At 33.9% G+C, this 19348-nt stretch overlaps 4 protein-coding genes across 4 annotated transcripts; 2 read left to right on the top strand and 2 right to left on the bottom strand.

Moving 5' to 3' along the window:
• The first annotated feature begins 3150 nt into the window (after positions 1-3150).
• LOC120271761 (putative nuclease HARBI1) lies at positions 3151-4516 on the top strand. Its single transcript, XM_039278438.1, has 3 exons — positions 3151-3661; positions 3803-3985; positions 4068-4516. The coding sequence occupies exons 1-3, from the start codon at positions 3151-3153 to the stop codon at positions 4514-4516; spliced, it is 1143 nt and encodes a 380-aa protein (XP_039134372.1).
• Positions 4517-4827: 311 nt separating this feature from the next.
• Positions 4828-5885, top strand: LOC120271760. Its single transcript, XM_039278437.1, has 2 exons — positions 4828-5178; positions 5253-5885. Exons 1-2 carry the CDS (start codon positions 4828-4830, stop codon positions 5883-5885), a joined length of 984 nt encoding a protein of 327 aa, XP_039134371.1.
• Positions 5886-8527: 2642 nt separating this feature from the next.
• On the bottom strand, positions 8528-10963 carry LOC120271759 (probable leucine-rich repeat receptor-like protein kinase At5g49770). Its single transcript, XM_039278436.1, has 5 exons — positions 10880-10963; positions 10255-10527; positions 9052-9151; positions 8806-8951; positions 8528-8707 (listed from the first exon to the last, which is right to left on the bottom strand). Exons 1-5 carry the CDS (start codon positions 10961-10963, stop codon positions 8528-8530), a joined length of 783 nt encoding a protein of 260 aa, XP_039134370.1.
• Positions 10964-12610: 1647 nt separating this feature from the next.
• LOC120271484 (cyclin-B2-2-like) lies at positions 12611-15958 on the bottom strand. Its single transcript, XM_039278166.1, has 13 exons — positions 15743-15958; positions 15575-15647; positions 15263-15328; positions 15030-15156; positions 14738-14809; positions 14597-14642; positions 14334-14498; positions 14087-14242; positions 13920-14009; positions 13614-13835; positions 13423-13521; positions 13148-13326; positions 12611-13062 (listed from the first exon to the last, which is right to left on the bottom strand). The coding sequence occupies exons 2-13, from the start codon at positions 15630-15632 to the stop codon at positions 12924-12926; spliced, it is 1419 nt and encodes a 472-aa protein (XP_039134100.1). The 5' UTR covers positions 15633-15647; positions 15743-15958; the 3' UTR covers positions 12611-12923.
• Between the last annotated feature and the right edge of the window lie 3390 nt (positions 15959-19348).

The raw sequence follows: 19348 nt of genomic DNA, 5'->3' as shown, positions 1-19348 counted from the left end.
GTAATCTTTTTATCTTTTATCTTAAATACTGACAAGTGAAAACGCAAGATATAAATTACTCTGATGCTACGTTGACCGTCCGATCGTCCGACTATTTACAGCCAGTATGCGGCTGGTCAGAGATTTTAGTGTGCCCATTCTCATGCACAGCTACTAATATTATGTCGCATGATTGAGGGGCTTTTTTTGAATCTTTTTGTAAAGGTAGAAAATAAACTTAAAAAATATTTAAATAATTTTATTTTTTATAAAATTTAAAATATTTATTAAAAAATTCATAGCCCAGTGATACTTAGCTCCTAGTGAAAGGTGGGGACTCACATCCTAAACTCCTCTTAGCTGAGAGTGAGTAGGTTGGATGATCAATCTTTGGTCCGTACACATGTCCGTGATGTTTATAATTTTATAAAAAAATAAAATTAAAAATTAAAAATTTTATAAATGTATATTAGTAAGAAATATTTAAATTGATTTTAATTGTCAAGGGAATCAAGATTTTTTTGGTACTTTAATGTTTTCTAATATTTTTTATATTTAAATAATTAATTTAATTAAATGAAAGATTGGAATATGATATTAAGGGTATGATTGGTGGGCATGATAGGACACGGATAGTGGTGTCAATCGTGCTATTAAACAATTATTTCAAAATAATAATAATAATAATCTAATTATTTGAAATAATAGCCACTACCAACTCACCTGGTCTCCCTTGGGTTTTCCGCTAGACCTGGAATTTCCTCCCAAACTTGAATAACACCTAACAGGATAACATAATAAAAATAAATACAATATGCTATTGACCACAATTAAACCCAAAAAAAAATACAAGAAACCAATAATTGACTCTCTAATTGGGCACACTCACTCCAATTAATTAAAACCCGACCTTGCATAATTAAACCGGTCTCCAATTACACTTAAACCAACTCAATTTGGGCTAGACCATCTTGAACCAACCTGAACCAAGCTCAATTTCACTGAACCAAGTTTAATTAAACCAACCAGCCTTGAACCAACTCAATTCTTATACAAAATCTGCTGAACCAGCTTGGTTCAACTGAACCCAATTCTCCTTGAATTGGTTCAGCCCAAAACCCTTAGCCCAACACATGAACCAAGCCCAAATCAACTTCAATCCAACTTAATTTAGCCAAACCAATTCAAGTCCAACCACAACTCAACTTGATTTGATCAAACCTAGACCAAATCAATTTAATTGGACCCAACCACTTCAACTCTCATCCAAACCCAATTCCAATCCATTTAAGTGAACTTAACTAAACCAAATCAAACTCTCTTCACTTGATTTGATCAAGCCCAACTCAACCAAATCAAACCCAACTCAACCAATTTACCCAAACTTGGTTTGATCCAACCAAATCAATTTAGCTAACTCAACCAATTCCAATCCAACCATCATCATTAACATCTTAATCATCATCATCAACTTAATTAACCAAACCAAACCCTAATCTCGATACTACATTAATCTACAATAAATCCGGCAAATACCTCCACCATTCCAAGCAATTTCATCACAAATTCAAGAGTTTTTCAACACAAAAATCATTTCACAACAACTATTTTCTCATCCTCATCAATATATATTCAAATCCATCATCTTTTTCTTCATTAAACCAAACATACTTACATCCATGTCAAATACAACACAAAGAAATGTTCTTACCAAACAAGGTTATCCCTCCGGCAAGCTTCCTCCGGCGATTTCCAAATCCTCTACTTCAAACCTCCAATTTTTTTCTTCTTCTCTATTTCTCTCTCTTGGGTTACTATAGCACTAAGGCCTTGCTTGGGAGAGGGTTATTGGAGGTTTTGTAAAGTAAGGTTCTCAGCCAACCCTTGTTTGGATCCAGGGTTTTAGTAAGGGTAGGGTTTGAGGGGGTTAAATGGAGGGTTGAGAAACCTCCATTTACCCCATGTTCTCAACCCTCCAAATTGGGGGGTTGAGAAGGTTTTGTTTTTTAACTGGACGAAAATACCCTTGAGCTTTTTAATAATTTCCATCCATGGTTAGGTTTTCAACTTTTAGGGGAATTTGGCTGAGAGAGCTTGGGCTGAGGAGCTTCGGCTGAGAGAGCTTCACTGCCTGTGAGCTTCACCGCAGCGAATCCGTGGGCCTAGACAATAGTTCCCCTTCATCTTTGGGTGAGATCCCTTCTCCTTCTCCATTGATATCTTCCATCTACATCTTCAGATGCTTCTGTTCTTTCCCTGGTTTTCAAATGTGAAATGCCATTGTTTCCATCTATGAATTTAGTTTATAGAGGCAATCTGTTGCTAATGTTCATAATTTGTGAAGTTCAGGTTGTGTATATAATTTGTATAATATTGGCTTTCCCAGAATGACCCTACAGAACCAAGTAGTATAATATTGGCTTTCAACCAGGTAGTTTTGTTTCTTCTGAAGAACATAACTCTGCTGTTTTTCCACACCTTGATAGTTTCTTAATAAGAGTTTGGGGATCAACACTCCCATAGACTGTGAGTTTAGGTTGAGAAGGATGAATCTTTGTCTTCAAAACACCTGTTTGTAAACAAGCATAAGAGCTTCATTAACAATTATTAAAAAATAAATAAATAAGCCGAGTAGTAATTAAGTTATAAGTTTTACCTTTGATGCTCAAAGCTTTGAGTACCTTTTTCTTGCACCCTTCGCAGCAGTTAACAGAGACTTTCAATTCAATAATCTGAGAGAAAGAAAGAGAAAGCCAATTTATCATCCATGGATTGTTGTTCACTGTGAGTAACTAATTAAGAGAGTATTAATTAGCTGATGATGATGATGACAACTAGGAGTATGTGTATGGTTTTTCTTTTCTTTTCATGGGTTTGTCAGGGGCCTTATATATAATGGTTCTGTAGGGTCATTCTGGGAATAGTCTTCTTTTTTTCTTTTCTTCTACCTAGTAGTATGTGTATGGTTTTTCTTTTAATTTCTCATTAAATAAATTTCTCATTTAATTCTTTAAAGCCAATATAAATGCTTTTAAATTGTATCTCTTTTTCTTTGTATGACATATGGGTTATTTTCCATAGTTAATTTTTTTTTTTTTTTTTTGCATGTTATCATATTGTAGGGTCATACATTTTTTTTTTTGTGCAAAATTTGATAATTTATTTTTTTAGATGGCGGACAAGAAAAAGCTATTGGACAATCCTTATATTAAATTGCAACGTTTGCACCATTTAGCAGCAATTCAAGTCATTATGCTAGTGATTAGTTGGATTGCAAGACGTAAGAAGGAACATAAGCATGTTAACAATCAAATTGCTCGTGAATTACGCCTTCATGGAGACCAAGCAAGAGATGAACTAATGTCACATTTGTTGTCAAGTGATCTGTGTCATAACATGATAAGAATGAGTCCTAGAGCTTTTCTAGGATTATGTGAAATATTAGTTAGAGATGGAGGTCTTAGACCAACTTTGCAAGTGTCTATCGAGGAGCAAGTTGCAAGAACTCTATATTTATTAGGTCATAATGTCTCCCATCGTGAACTATCTTTCTTCTTCCGTCGTTCTCGTGAGACAATCTCCCGTCATTTTCATAATGTATTGCAAGCTATAGTAGAGTTAGAGGAAAAATACTTAGTACAACCTGATGGCTCAGAAATCCCTTCAGAAATATTCAGCAGCAGTAGGTTCTATCCATATTTTAAGGTAATCGAATCCCCAATGAATTTTAATTTTATTACAATTGTGTATTGTGTGAATAAAATATTAAATTTATCCCAGGATTGTGTTGGTGCGATTGATGGAACACATGTTCGTGTAAAAGTTTCCAATGCCGACGCTCCTAGGTTTCGTGGAAGGAAGGAATACCCAACACAAAATGTGTTGGCTGCATGCACATTCGATTTAAAATTCACTTACGTGTTACCTGGGTGGGAAGGAACAACATCTGATTCAAGAATAATGAAAAATGCATTAAGTAGAGCTTGTCCACTAAAAATCCCTCAAGGTAATTGTTGACATGATCTAATATTTTATTAGAGACCATATATACACAAACAATGTTATAACATAGTCCATTTGTTATTTAGGAAAATATTACCTTGTTGATGCTGGATTCATGTTAAGAAGTGGGCTTATTACACCATATAGAGGAGAGCGATACCACTTGAAGGAATACTCAAGGAACCCACCACGAAATCCACGTGAATTATTTAATCTTCGCCATGCATCTCTAAGAAATTCTATCGAGCGAGCATTTGGCGTCGTGAAGAAACGTTTTTCTATAATAGGGAGCTCGACGGAGCCACATTATGGTTTGGAAACACAAAAAGAAATTATTTTTGCATGCTGTATTTTGCACAATTATTTAATGGGTGTAGATCCTGATGATATATTAATTGCTCAAGTTGATAACGAACTTAGTGATGAAGTTCAAGATGAGCATGATGGCACCGGGGAAAATAGTGAAGAAACAATTGCCGGAGAAATTATTAGGGATGCTATAGCAGTTGAAATGTACACTAATTATGTCGAATAAGTTATTGGTGCATTGTTACAAGATTGATGTTGTCTTCACAGTGTAGTTTATTTTTTGTAAGGATTTGTTGAGTGAGTTATTGATGTTGTCAAATGGATAATATTGTTAAATGGGTGATGTTGTTTATGCATTGTTGTATAATGGATGATGTTGTTTTACGTACTAATTACATTGTTGTTGATGTAATGTAATGCATTTATTTTATTTCATTGTGTGCCTTCTTGCAAACTTTTTTAATTACAAATATCTATGGATTTTAAATATTCCATTGTTATTAATAATTTTGTGTTCTTATCAATGTAGTTTAAAATATGTCAAAGAGGAAATCAAGTTCAAATGTTCATGATGGAAGTAACACGTGTATATGGACGTTTGCTATGGATGATGCTTTGATTGATGCGTACTTGCATCAACAAACAATGGGAAATAGAGTTGGTGGAACATTCACCACTCATGCATTGGAGAACATAGTAAATGAAGTGAGAAGTAAATTCTTGGATAAGCCAATAGACAAAGAAAGAGCTCAAAACCGGATGAAAAATATAAAACGAGCTTTTATAAGGTGCTATGACATTTTCAAGAATGGAATGAGCGGGTTTGCATGGAATCCAACTAGCGAAATGTGGCATGCTGAGTCTGAAGTATGGCAACATTTAATTGAGGTAAATTTTCGTACTTTGTTTAATAAAGAAGTAATACTAACTACATTTTGATAACACCATTATTTTACATTTAGGCCAAACCAGAAGCTGCTGAATGGATGAATAAAAGGGTAAGAAATTATGAGAAACTTGTTCAACTTTATGGACAGGATCGGGCAACTGGAGTACAAGCAGAGACTGCATCAGAAATGAGGAGACGGAGGCGAAATGAAATAAATTCTTCGGGAAACACAATAGACGAAATTGATTTGTTAGTTTCACAGAACACAGTGAACTTAGAGAATTTGGGTGAAAGTCCAAATTCTCATGAGCATGACAATGAAGGGCAAGATGAAGCATCGCCAATGGCTACAAATCAACAATCACAAACTCAAGCTCCAAGTTCATCTAGGCACAAGAAGAGTAAAGGAATTAATAATGATGATGACAATGGTGACAAAGTGGCTACAGCGATTGAGATAGTAGCTGATGCTCTTCTTCAATCAACCAACATGTTAGTTCAAGCATCTACCACCGATCCTACCAAAGATTATGATGTTTGGGGTATGCTCAAAGATTTAGGGATCTCACACCCTATTCTTGGAAAAGCTTACAGGTTTCTCATCAAAGATTCTAAGTTATTGGAAGGTTTAATTAGATGTCCACTAGAGGAACGCAAGGCTTTATTGTTGAGTTGGTTGGATTATGATGATGACCCGCGACAATGAATGTTATAAGACTTTAGTAGTTTTTGTGAACAATTTGAACTTGTTTTTTGATGTTTGAACAATTTGAACTTGTTTATGATGTTTGAACTTGTTTTTTGATGTTTGAACAATTTGAACTTGTAAGGATTTGTTGAGTGAGTTCTTGATGTTGGCAAATGGATAATATTGTTAAATGGGTGATGTTGTTTATGCATTGTTGTATAATGGATGATGTTGTTTTACGTACTAATTACGTATCAATGGAACCCAGGCATCGGGCATCGAGGTCTTTATCATTTTTTTTACCCGGCATCGGGGTTCTTTATTAGTTATTAGATTATTTACAAAATTTAGAAAAATTAAAAAAATGAAACGTAATTAATATAAATTCACGATTTCAGTTCATTTTTATACTAATATTCATTTAATTATTAATAATTTGCTTTTACATTAATTGTTAACATAATTTTTCCTTTTATTTTTTAAAAAAGTTTCACAATATGCTTTAAAAAAAATTAAGATAAATCCCAAAACTTTAAATGAAAAACAAATTCCATTATTTCCAACAACAAATCCAAAACACTCATATATATTATCATTAACATATCTTTTTGTTATAAGGGTATTTTAGTAATATTACCATAATACCTTACTCTCTATTACCTTCAATCCAAACATTACAAGGTTTGATAACCTCCATTTACCTTACCTTAGTCCCAAACAAGGTATAACTTAAAAACCCCCTTTACCTTACTTTACTCTACTCTACCCTCCATTATGAACCTCTACTTCACCTCTCCCAAGCAAAGCCTAAGAAGAAGAAGGAGAAGAAGCCATTTAACTCAAGATTTTTCTCAACTTATGTTCTCAATTGAAATTCATTATTAGTCCCTGAAAATACAATATCTTACAAAAAGATCCCTTAAAAGTTCACCAATGATCCCTGAATTAAGAAATAATATTGCTTAAAGTTCCTTACAAACTATCTAATGGTCCCTGGAGTATAACACCGTATTTCAAAAAGGTTTCTTCTGCCTTATCTTTCAGTCCATAGTTTCCAGAAACATTTCATGTCAATCCTTTTTCTATTACTCTTTAACCCAAAATCTTTTAGAAATTCACATTTAGGTCCTTGTTCTTTCCATTTGGGGTTTCTCAACAAAATTACTTTGCTAGATAATCTTACTTGTAATAATATCCTGAATATATTTTCCAATAGGCATCCACAGGTTTAAGATATTACACCGGTATTGTAGCACCGTGCTTAGGCCAAGCACGGCCCAACTCGTGCCAGGCCGGGGCTGGCATGGCCTGTTTGACACCACTAGATATGGATAGATATGATATAAGGATTGTATAAGAGTAGAAAAAAATATAAACATAATAAGCTCATATCCTATCTTATGTTTGATAAGCACTAAATAAACCATCATATATTATATTGTTATTCTATTATATGTTGGAAGTAGACCGAATAAAGACAAGATATGATATGTGTGGTATATAAATAAGCAAAATTACCCTTTATAGCATAGTTATATATTCTTTTTTACAATAGTCTTTTTTTGGATTTTTTTCTTAATGATTTATTTTTCAGTAGATTTATTAGTTTTCTATTAAATTTTTAAAAAATAAATAACCTATAAATAATGTCTATAAATATATGGATTGCAATATCACCAACTTACAAAATTATAGTTCATACTTAGTGATTAAAATCATATATAAAGTCGTCAATATTGCAAATAAATAGATCACATTAAAATCAATTTGAAAAAAAATATTCGACTAGATAAACTAAAAATAAGACATGATAAAAAAATTTCAACTTCCACTTTCCTAGCTCCTACACTACCATTTTCATGCTCATCTGGTCCCAAGAAAACATCTTTCAGTTAATTTTAGTAAATTCCCTAAAGCTTCGACGTTGCAATCCCTTTGTTGTGGTGGGCATTTTACCAACAGCTAATGTGGACTTATTTAAAAGATAATCCTCTACAATTGACTTGTTCTCCTTATCCAACTCTGGCTTTTGCAACAAACGTGCAAGCATAAGGATTCTAAAGGAGTACACATCATGAAACACCTCCCAATACACCCTATGCATTTCTTTTCTCTCTACACATGTTTAGAGTCTTAAGAAGAGGGGAAGAAAAAGGCAAAATAAAGTGAAGACGGCCAAAATTTTTCCAATTTTCTCTTACTTAAAAATTTGAAATTTGGATCCTTTTACAGTCTGTCTGTCATCGTAAAAAAAACAAAAAGAATTACAGTCTGTCTGTCATCGCAACTAAATGCTTTCCACTGTAGATTTGGAAAGCCTCTCCACCCAAAGGTTTTGGTTGCCCAAAGAAATGCTTCATTTGATTAAGTGAGCACTCGACTTATGGTCTTCATAGTATTTTTCACTCAACTCAAAAGAGTTTTAAAGATAATGAGAAAACTCTCACTAGGAGAGCTCTCTACCACTACATTGGACTCATGAGTTTGTGATATTCAAATTTTTCACTTACTCAAGAGAGTCTCAAGATGTTATGAGGAAACTCTACGACTGCATTGAACTCAAAAAAGAAACATATTGAATCTAGCAATATATTGTCAGACTTCAAATTCCCGTAAATTAACCCTATATCATGTAGATAGGCCAGTGAACTTCAAACATTCTATAGAATGTTGATCCTTGTTTTCCCTTTGAGTATGGGTTTTTTGCTCGCAAATAAATAATTGTAAAGACTTCCTTCAGGCATATACTCAAGAGCAAGGCCGCTTTTGTTTTGAAGGTTAAATGTTTCATAATATCCCAGTATCTTCAAAATATTTGGATGACAAATTCTCCTCGCATCCTAATGAATTAAATGAAATTTGCAGTTAAAATGTGTGTGTATATAATTTAACAACAAGATGCACATATTTAAATATATAATTATTAAAATTAATGTACCTTAAGAACTTTATCAGACTTGGCAAAATGTTTGACAGCAACTAAATGCTTTCCACTGTAGACTTGGAAAGCTTCTCCACCCAAAGGTTTTAGTTGCCTAAAGAATTGTTTCATTTGATCAAAGGAGCACTCCATAACTTGATATTCTATCATTTAACAAATAAGTTAGAAAACTTCAAACTTGATTAATATTAGCATAGTTTCAATTTAAAACATATAATTAATATATTCAAATGAACAACTTACCCTTTCGAACTACAGTGTCTTCATCATTCTTTTCTTGATTGCTCTTTTCAGGGGTTTTCTTACTTTTTTGCCTTTTCTCATCTGAATATAAAACAAATAACTAATGCAAAACAAGGATTATTTTAATACCATATTTAGTCCCTCTAATATAATCAGTCTGTCTCTTTAATATGATTTGTCTATAAAATGTTCCACTATTTTAATATTTGAAAAATACAAGTCCGAGGTATCTTTTAAAAACAAATCATATTAAATGGACAAAGGGACAGACTGACTATATTAAAAGGACTAAATAGGATATTCCATATGATATATTATATGCAATTATATCACCAATACCAAGCATTTCAAACACCAATCATAAACCATATTGTCCTTGATTTTTTAGCCATGTAGAGAACTTTGTTTAGTGCTTGATGCTTGTGCTACCATGTAAAAAGTGTTTTCCCAACAGCTACTTCTTTATTGTTAACCATTAATATTAATATTTTCAAATTTTAATTATATCTATTCTAAAAATTAAATATAAAATATAAAACACACGTCCTAAAAAACCCTCTGCCTGGTGATAAAAGTTTGGGATAAATAATTTTAAATTTAAATTTTTATATATAAAAAAAACACTATTAAATAAATTTAAAAGATTGTTAGATTCTCAAGAAAATTAATTATTAAGATTTAACACAAATAAAAAAATCATGCTTCTTCTTCCAATATCAAATCCCATGATTTTATTTTTAACCCCATCACATGTCAAACAAAATCATACATATATATATATATGGTTAATAATAAAAATTCAACAACCACACAACATTCAAAACAAATGGACTTTGTTGAAAATCAGGTTCCCAAGAACAAATCCTTCATCAAGCTCAACATCTCTTGAAACTCCTTCGAATTCTCAACTTCGCTGCGGGGCCCACCATTCTCAATCTCTCTGATCTCTTCCTCTAAACTCCAAAAGCTAAACGGGTCTCTGGAAACGGGTTCAAAACCCGCACCCGATCCGCTTTCTTTGCGGATCTTCAGGATCCGCTTCTCCACAACCCGACCCGACCAAACCACGACGCGTTAGGAGAGTTCTCTATCACTACATTGGACTTAACATGAGTTTGTGGTCCTCAAATTTTTCACTCAAGAGAGTTTCAAAAGGTAATAAAGAAACTTTATAACTATATTGGACTCAAATAAGAAACATACTGAATCTAGCAATATATTATCGGACTTCAAATTTCCATAAATTAACCCAGTGTCATGCAAATAGGCCAGTGAACTTGAAACATTCAATAGAATGTCGATCCTTGACTTCCATTTGAGTAAAGGCTTTTTGCTCGCAAACAGATAATTGCAAAGCTTTCCCCTAGGCATATACTCAAGTATAAGCCCACTTTTGTTTTGAAGGTTAAATGTTTCATAATATCCCAGCATCTTCAAAATATTTGGATGACTAATTTCTGACATTCTCCTCACATCCTAATGAATTAAATGAAATTCACAGTTAAAATGTGTTAAGATGCACAAATATAAATATATGATTATCTAAATTAATGTACCACAAGAACTTTATCATACTTGGCAAATTGTTTGACAACAACTAAATGCTTTCCACTGTATACCTGGAAAGCTTCTCCACAGGTTTTGGTTGCCCAAAGAAATGCTTCATTTGATCAAGCGAGCACTTGATAACTTGATATTCTGTCATTTAACAAATAAGTTAGAAAAGTGGATTAAAAAAAATTACATTTTCGAAAACTTCAAACTTGATTAATAGCAACATAGTTTCAATTTAAAGCATATAATTAGTATATTTAAATGAACAACTTACCTTTTTAAACCACAGCATCTTAATCATTCTTCTCTTGATGGATCTTTTCAGGGGATTTTCTTGCTTGTTTAACTTTTTCCCCATCTGATAACACAAAATTATTTTAATACTAGTATTTAGTCTTTTCTAATATAGTTAGTCCCTCTAGTCTCTAAAAATTATTTTAATATCAGTATTTAGTCGTTCTAATATAGTCGGTCCCATACTAGTATGATTTGTGCGAGATATCCGCTTTATTTTAATATTTAAAAAAATATAAATTCTTATAAAAAGACTTTTTAGAGATAAATTATATTAGAGAGAGGATTACGTTTTTCAAATATTAAAAATAAAGATAATTTTTAAAAATAAATTATATTAGAATGACAAAAGACAGATGATTATATTAAAAAGACTAAATAGAATATTGTAAATTATATATTCTTTGCAATTTTATCACCACCACCAGGCATTTCAGTCCCAACTCATAATATGGTCCGTGCTTTCCTAGCCGTGTTTAATGCTTGATGCTTTTGCTACCATAAAAAATGCTTTCCCAGCATTAATTATATCTATTCTAAAAATTAAATATAAAATATAAAGCATACGTCAAGTTTGGGATAAATAATTTTAAATTTAAGTCTCTATATATATAACACTATTAAATAAATTAAAAAGATTGTTAGATTCTCAAATAGAAAATTAATTATTAACATTTAACCCAAATAAAAAAATCATGCTTCTTCATCCAATATCAAATCCCATGATTTTATTTAACAAAAAAAAATTCACATGTCAAACAAAATCATACATATACATATATATATATGGTTAATAATAAAAATTCAACGACCACAACATTCAAAACAAATATGCAAAACAATTGGACTTTGTTGAAAATCAGGTTCCCAAGAACAAACCCTTCATCAAGCTCAACATCTCTTGAAACTCCTTCGAATTCTCAACTTCGCTGTGGGGCCCACCATTCTCAATCTCTCTGATCTCTTCCTCTAAACTCCACAAGCTAAACGGGTCTCTGGAAACGGGTTCAAAACCCGCACCCGATCCGCTTTCTTTGCGGATCCTGAGGATCCGCTTCTCCACAACCCGACCCGACCAAGCCACGACGCGTTTCAACCCGATAACCCGCTGCTCCGAAGCCGCCACTATCGCCGCCGTGCCCTCATCATCCTCCCAGCACCGCCTCTCCGCCCACGATCGGAGCATCACCGCCATCCGCTCAAGCGTCGCGAGCCGTCGGATCGTGATCCGGGATTGATCTGGGTACGGCGTAGCCGCGTCGATCGCGGATTCGAACCGGCTTGCTGCCTCCTCCACGCGCTCGATTTGGTGGGCTAGGGTTTCGGCGAGCTCGTCGAGGAAGGAGGTGGTGGTGGTGTTGGCCACTGCAGCGGCGGACTTGGCGGCGGATATCGCGGTGATTACGCCGATGAAGGACCGGGAAACGTCGACGGCTGCGGCGAGCGAGTTCATGGAATCGTTGGTGAATAAAAGACTCGGTTTGATCTCTCTCTTCTTCATTTTTTTAATTATTTATTATATATATATAGTGTTCTTGAGATTCGGGTTTGATTAGGATTCAATCTCGTCCGTCCGATTTTGTTTCAAGCTGGTGTTAAGATTAATTAAGATTAATCGCAGAACTTAGTAAAATTAATAATTAAGAAGGAACTACACATGATATAATAATAATAATAGTGATGATGATGATGATGAACTTGATAACAAAAAGATAAAAAAGAGAAATTTATTAACGTTTCTCATTGGAAAGTGATACACAAGATTGCAGTTATCTTTACATGAAAAACCCACCCAATTTAAAGAAACCGTACAGAATTTAAAACTTAAAAGTTATGTGAGATTTTTCATGTGAACACCTCAATAAAAAAAATTTTAAAAAAGAAAAAACCAAATTCAACAAGCAGCTTCCATTGCATTGTTGAACAACACACTCAAACAGGAACTCATAAACTCATCAAAGAGTTAGATAGATGTATATAATTGTTAATCATTTTCTCATATTATTATTATTATTATTAGTTCCCTAGTTTTTCAGCAGAAAAAGAGCTGGTTCTGATTTTGCTGCACAACCAAACTTGAACGTACTGTATTTTCTGTGAACACCGGTCAGTCTTCCAATTCCTGCTTTTTGATGAAAGTTCACCATCATTTTTGAGCATTCTCTGCAGGAATTAAGCAATTCTCAGAAACAGAAACAATTTTTGAAGAGATTTGAGATTAAATGAATGAAAGTATGTAGTTACTAACGTGAGTTGTTCTTCTGAGTAACAAGTGTGCAGTTCACTAGTTTTGGTCCAATGCTGGAATCCTCTCAATGTACATTGTGCAGTATAGACTGCTGCGGCAGCTAGCAGCGAGGGACGGAACCGAAGCATTTCGTATTCAATAAGGCAGAGCTCAATGATGAAGAATGAGAGTAGTTCCAACTAATTCAATTCAATGCATGAAAATACATGTTTCAGTAAAACAAAACAATATCGATGATCAACGATTAGGCAAAAGAAAAGACTAGTGAAATTTACCTTTTTGTCAGACTCTGCTGCCTTGAGGTACCTTCTCATGAAAACATAAGGAGTAGGCACAGACAAGTTGAAATGCAAAGTGTTTACAATCAGCTTCTCCTGCATGTCAGCGGTACCACCAATGTCAACATTATATATAAAATTGGTAGCTAACTGAAGAAATGAGAAGGATTGATGGTGAGAATGCATACCATTTCAAGTACTTCAGCTCTTGTGTAAGCTCGATCGGAGAGGAGGATTAGATCCTCAACAACTGGAACAGACACTTCCTCGTATTTGCATGCAAGAAGCATGGCTGTCATTCCTACCAACTGAAGCTTCTTCCTAACCACCTGTTGCCGGGCTAAAAATCGGTCTATGATGTTCACTGTTAGATACAATGTCTCATCCATGAGCTCAAATTTATAGTGTACCTGTCACATTAAAGTTCATGGTGAGTTGGAGAACAGCAATAACAGATCAAAGGAGATGTATAAAAAGCAATGCAATTGTTGTACCTCAATGAGCCAATCAATCAAGATTGATCTCATTTTCTCATTGATATCAAACTGGTTGGACATGTAGTTTGGACAGACACAACTTTGAGCCTGAGATATTTAATAACTAGTTAATAATGTCTCCAATTTGCACCGGATGGCAACACTAAATGAAGAAGGATGCTCACCTCATTGCTCTTGTAGAAGCTATAGATTTCTTCAACATAATCAACTACCGCCAGTGGATTATTCAAGTCATTTGCATCGATGTCCGGGAGCTGCTCCTCATCGTCTTCCTCTTCTAGATCCTCCATCTCAACCTCCTTGTTGAGTTCACAGTTAGCCTGAGCAGTGAGTGAATTCACAGATTTTACTCAAGTTATACAGAAAATTAAATCCAAGAGATAAAATGTTAATGAGGATTTGGCAACAAACCACTTCTTCCATCTCATCCACCATAGGCAGTGGAATGTCATTAGCTGATCTCAAGTCATCCACATCAATGGCAGTAGAAGTCTCTGATTCATTTGTAGTCTGGACTGAAGAAATCAGTCTCTTTTGCCTCTCATTACCAATTGGCGGCAGTCTTGCACTGTTTTCCTGTTTGATTTAATAGCAATGCGGTAAAGTATTTCAGCAAATGAAATTGTTCAAGTTCATCTCAAATAAGTTATCTGAATTCCTGAAATCAAAAGTACCTGTTGGCAAGCTTCGGATTTGTTTGCCAATGAAGCAGCAAACATTCTGGAACACAATCAATCCATCAGCAAAGAAGCAAGCAATCAGGAACACAAAATCAAGCATTAGAAGAGGAATTTGTTCAAAGTTATTGCACAAACCTTGTCATCGGCCGGCGGGCAACACCACCAACATTTAAGTTTGAGTTCTTATTATCATCCACCGCAACCTTACTACAAAAACCACAGGAAGAAAAAAAATACAAGATGAGCAACAAAGAAATCATCAAAACAAAACATCAAGATCTCTAATGTGAAGATATAGTTTGAGTTCTTATTATCATCCACCGCAACCTTACTACAAAAACCACAGGAAGAAAAAAAATACAAGATGAGCAACAAAGAAATCATCAAAACAAAACATCAAGATCTCTAATGTGAAGATATAGTTTACTTCTTGTTTATAGCACAAGGATAAGGTGGTGCGCCTATGAAGTTCTTGATATCTCTCAATGCTCTCCGGTTACCACCGATGTTGTTCTGCGTTTCCGACCCAAACTTCACACCCTCCATTGGAAGACCTGATTTCAAACCCAAAACTCACACAAATCAGAACAAAATTCACACAAATGGGAATAAAACGTGCGTCAAGAACACCATAAATTCTGAGAAAATCCACACAAGTACCTTGAAAACCACTAGATCTAAACAAGCCCCCACAATTCTCACCAGCAGCTCTATCCATTCCAGTCCCTACACAATCAGTACCAGAGATCAAAATTTTTTGAAACCAAGATCACCTCTTTTCCATCAAAACAAACAATCAATCAATCAATCAATCAAACCCTTGAAACAAAAGCACAAAAAACTCCTCAGCCTGCAGACAAGCAGGAACCCACAGAACTAGAGCAAGAAAACTCCATTGAAGTGGAACAAATCACAATGGACAACAACAACATCTCCATTCACGATAAATTCCTATTAAATCCACTCAAATACCTTGAAAACCACTAGATCTCAACAAGCCCCCACGATTCTCACCAGCAGCTCTATCCATTCCCGTACACAGTCCCTACACACACAATCAGTCCCAAAGATCCAAAATTTCAAACCAAGATCACATCTTTTCCATCAAATTAAACAACAAAACAATCAACAAATCAAAACCTTGGAAACAAAACCCCAAAAGAAAAACCCCCCAAATCTCCTCCTGAGCTTACAGAGAAGCAGGAATCCGACCAACTAGAGCAAGAACTCCATCAAATCCAAACAAATCACGATCATAATCAACCTCTCCTCTCACTCTATCTCTCTCTTTCTTGCTTCTGGATAGAGAGAGAGAAGAAGGAGAGGAATTCAAAAGGAGAAGGAGGAGGAGAAGAAGGGGATACGAGACAATGGCGGATATATGTCTGGAAATGGGATGGATTTAAAAAGCAACGGCTAATGGATTAGAGCCGTTGGATCTCGGGTTGGGTCTTAACGGCTAGTGCCGAGGCATGTGCTTTCAAATTTTACATTACATCATGAGTGAGTCTTAAGGCTCTTCATTTTGCTCCCTCCCCACTTTTTTTAAAAATTTTTTTTAAAAAAAAAAAAGAAAAAGGCACGCCTCTCACTGATTCCCCCCACTCACCGGAGTTTTATTTATTTATTTATTTATTTTAATTGGTGCTCATTTATATGTGTTGGTTTTTAAAATAAGGGTTTTTTTAGTGTTTGTGTAGTGTGTACTATGAAAATATTGTTGATTTTCTACTTAATTTTTAAGTATTTTAATTATTTATAACCTTTTTTTGATCAGTAAATCACTTGTTTAAATAAAATAATAAAAATAAAAGTACCATATATCCTTATGTGTGTTTTATGAAATTTTTTTAAAAAAATTGTTGATAAATAATATAATACTTTTGTTTCATTAATTTTGTATTATGGCTTGCTTTAATTTTGAAAAAAAATTAAAAAATCATCTAATTTATCGAAATTTTAACACGGATATTTAATAGTTTGCTGAATTTTTAAAATGCATTTTTTTTTTATGTAAATCAGAAATTTGATTTTTCTTGCTTTATCATTTGTGATATTGAGCAAAAATAATATTATTTCATAAAATAAAAATCAAATACTGGTCTGAAAAACTAGCTTGTCAACCTTGCCCAAAAACTACTAGATGAGCAATGATGAACAATGATAAAGGATCAATCATAATAGCTTGGTTCTTATTTTTATATATATTTTGAATTTCTATAACTTAAAAGTAAAATTTCAAATGGATATATGAACTATATTTTTTAATTTTCTTGACACCAAATTTCATATAAATTGGAAGTTATTTAAAGGCAAATCCTAGGACATTAATTTTAAATGGGATTTATCTATGTGAATTGTGGAATGTGATTAATGTTTTGGTTGTTTAAGGCAAGCATGGTTATTTATTCACTTGTCACAAATGAAAGAGGTACAAATTTTTATTGCCATTAATTAATTGACAATTCAAGTATATCACAATAATGAATTCATAAAGAAGAATTTAAGATGTAATATTTGAGAATCTTTGGTGAGTTTCTATAATGGGAACTAGTGAAAAAGGGGGAAAATTTATATATAGATTTTAATATGAGAACATATTATTAAAATAAATTAATAATTCTAGACTTCTAGTCCTGTACTAAAGTTTTACTAATATATATTTGGCTAACTAGATATTTTTTTTTAAAAAAAATGGATAACCCACGTTAAAATAAATAATAATTTCAAAAAATAAAAAAATGTTTTGGTAGGTTAAGGAAAAAACTTTTATATAAAATGAACTAAGTTTTTTAATTAATATTTTAGTTAAAATGAATATTTTAAAAACTCCACCTTTTCAAAATAATAATAATAATAATATTGTGTTTTCTCATTGACCATGAATGCTTGTTAATATTGATCATTTTAGTATTAAATAGATATATTTATTTAGTCATAAATCATGGGAAAATGTGTTTCTAACTGAAATTAAACAAAAGCATGCTAGCAAAGCAACGCAATGTTCTAGTGTTCTTCTATATTCAAATTATTTATTATATATTCATTTATTCATAAGATGATAAGCACAATAATTTATTTTTTAAAAAAATGAGTTTTTATTTATTTATTTTATTATGGACAAGCACCCATGCAAAAAAAAAAAAATTACTGTTCACCCCTCGTAATTTTCCAAACTTTCCAAAAACCCCTCCTACTTTTTACACACCCTGGACACCCTTCCAGTTAGTGTTTAACTTCCCTTTTACCCCCTACTGTTTAATTCAAATGGGTCCATGTTGTGAAATCCCATTTTTGGCCTTGAAAATGGTGGGAAAGGAAAGCGCCCTAAATCGGATCATGTTCAACCTTTTCAAAGGCTTCCTGCTTGGTTTCTGATAGACAATGCCTAGGAGTTGCATTACATCTTGTTGTTCTCCTCATTTCTCCTCAGTTGAGTTGTTCGACTTGATTCTGCGGTTTCAGTATACTGGTGAGAATCTCTTTGTTGCTATCAGTTTGGTCTGGGTGAAGTTTATTATACCCGAAATATATAAATCGGTTTCTCCAACAGAAAATGAAGTTGATTTCCATCGGATTGGTCAAGTGCACTTCATCTTCAAATGAGTTGTAGTCGATTTTATTGTCGAGGCAGAACATGTGCCATTGTCGTCTCCGTTTGAAAATGAGTTCATTTCGTTGTAAAGTTCTTCTCGTTTATGGTTATCTATTTGTATGTTTTAAATAATGTTTAACTATTTGCTATTATGAGTTTAAATATATTACTAATATGTTTAATAATTGTCATATCCGTTTAATACTTGTCATCTCCGTTTAACATTATCTTTACATGTATAACTTTTCATATTAGCGTTTAAATTCACAAAGTCTCTGTGTAAAACGGTGATCTTTTTCGTTTGATCTGAATTGTTGGCAGGTGGCACGTGGCAGGTGGCAAGGTTATGGTATCCCGTGCATAAGAATTAATGACGGCATTAATTCTTATGCACGGTAACATAAATATCCGAACACACGTTCATTGTAATCAGTCAATGTCGGTCCACTGTGCGTTTGATTTTTTTCTCGGATATGAAGAGTCAGCCTGCTTGTGGACTTCACACCATAAATAACCAGGAAGAACCCTTCCCATGGACAACCACTCGTCGTCGTCCTCATCATCCTCCTCCTCCTCCTCCTCTTCTTCCTCTTCCCATGGACAACCACTCTATCTGAAAGGATGTTTCGTGAACCTCCTTCCTTATCTTGAGAATCATCGTCCCGTAATCACGCAACAAGTTAAACTATCTTTTTCTTGCCCAAGCCGAAATGCTAGCATAATTGCTCGAATCGCAGAGGATTCTCCAGTGGTGGATGACGGGCAAGCAATTAAGCGAGCTTTTCGACTTGGGTAAGAAAAGAAAGTTTTCACGTATTGCGTGATTGCGGAGGATTCTCTAGAGGAGGGAGGTAAGGAAACATCCTTTAAGACGGGGTTGATATTTATCACTTGAGACTTTTTGTTACCGTTTAAGAACATTACGTCAGTGTACAACTATGTCGTTCTGTGTTTAACTAATAGTATCTTCGCTTAAGTCCGACCATGACACATTGATTAATAGTCGTTTTCATGAATGTGTTTGTTTAACCTTTTTTTTAATGTTGTACGTTGTGCAGGTTCAAGTTGATGCGCATGTTATGCAACCGCTGTGAGCATTCGAATGTACAGACACTTGTTTCGTTATACGAGGGTCGAGTCGTGAGTGTCCA

Source organism: Dioscorea cayenensis, chromosome 11, assembly GCF_009730915.1.
Source record: "Dioscorea cayenensis subsp. rotundata cultivar TDr96_F1 chromosome 11, TDr96_F1_v2_PseudoChromosome.rev07_lg8_w22 25.fasta, whole genome shotgun sequence".
In the NCBI taxonomy this organism is placed as follows: Eukaryota; Viridiplantae; Streptophyta; class Magnoliopsida; order Dioscoreales; family Dioscoreaceae; genus Dioscorea; species Dioscorea cayenensis.
Note: the sequence above shows the minus strand (reverse complement) of the source record. Positions and strands in the feature narration are given on the sequence as shown.

Excerpts from the sequence above, each read along its gene's own strand:
- LOC120271761 (XM_039278438.1), top strand. The coding sequence starts at position 3,151 with ATGGCGGACAAGAAAAAGCTATTGGACAATCCTTATATTAAATTGCAA. Across the intron at positions 3,662-3,802 it reads TTCAGAAATATTCAGCAGCA|TTTCCAATGCCGACGCTCCT; the intron begins GTAGGTTCTATC and ends TTCGTGTAAAAG. Across the intron at positions 3,986-4,067 it reads TCCACTAAAAATCCCTCAAG|GAAAATATTACCTTGTTGAT; the intron begins GTAATTGTTGAC and ends TTTGTTATTTAG.
- LOC120271760 (XM_039278437.1), top strand. The coding sequence starts at position 4,828 with ATGTCAAAGAGGAAATCAAGTTCAAATGTTCATGATGGAAGTAACACG. Across the intron at positions 5,179-5,252 it reads TATGGCAACATTTAATTGAG|GCCAAACCAGAAGCTGCTGA; the intron begins GTAAATTTTCGT and ends TTTTACATTTAG.
- LOC120271759 (XM_039278436.1), bottom strand. The coding sequence starts at position 10,963 with ATGGGGAAAAAGTTAAACAAGCAAGAAAATCCCCTGAAAAGATCCATC. Across the intron at positions 9,152-10,254 it reads ATAATATATTGCTAGATTCA|TTATTTGTTTTATATTCAGA; the intron begins GTATGTTTCTTA and ends GTTTTGCATTAG. Across the intron at positions 8,708-8,805 it reads AGTCTGATAAAGTTCTTAAG|GATGCGAGGAGAATTTGTCA; the intron begins GTACATTAATTT and ends TTAATTCATTAG.
- LOC120271484 (XM_039278166.1), bottom strand. The coding sequence starts at position 15,632 with ATGGATAGAGCTGCTGGTGAGAATCGTGGGGGCTTGTTGAGATCTAGT. Across the intron at positions 15,157-15,262 it reads TAGATCTAGTGGTTTTCAAG|GTCTTCCAATGGAGGGTGTG; the intron begins GTACTTGTGTGG and ends GTTTGAAATCAG. Across the intron at positions 14,810-15,029 it reads CCTTGTGCTATAAACAAGAA|TAAGGTTGCGGTGGATGATA; the intron begins GTAAACTATATC and ends TGGTTTTTGTAG.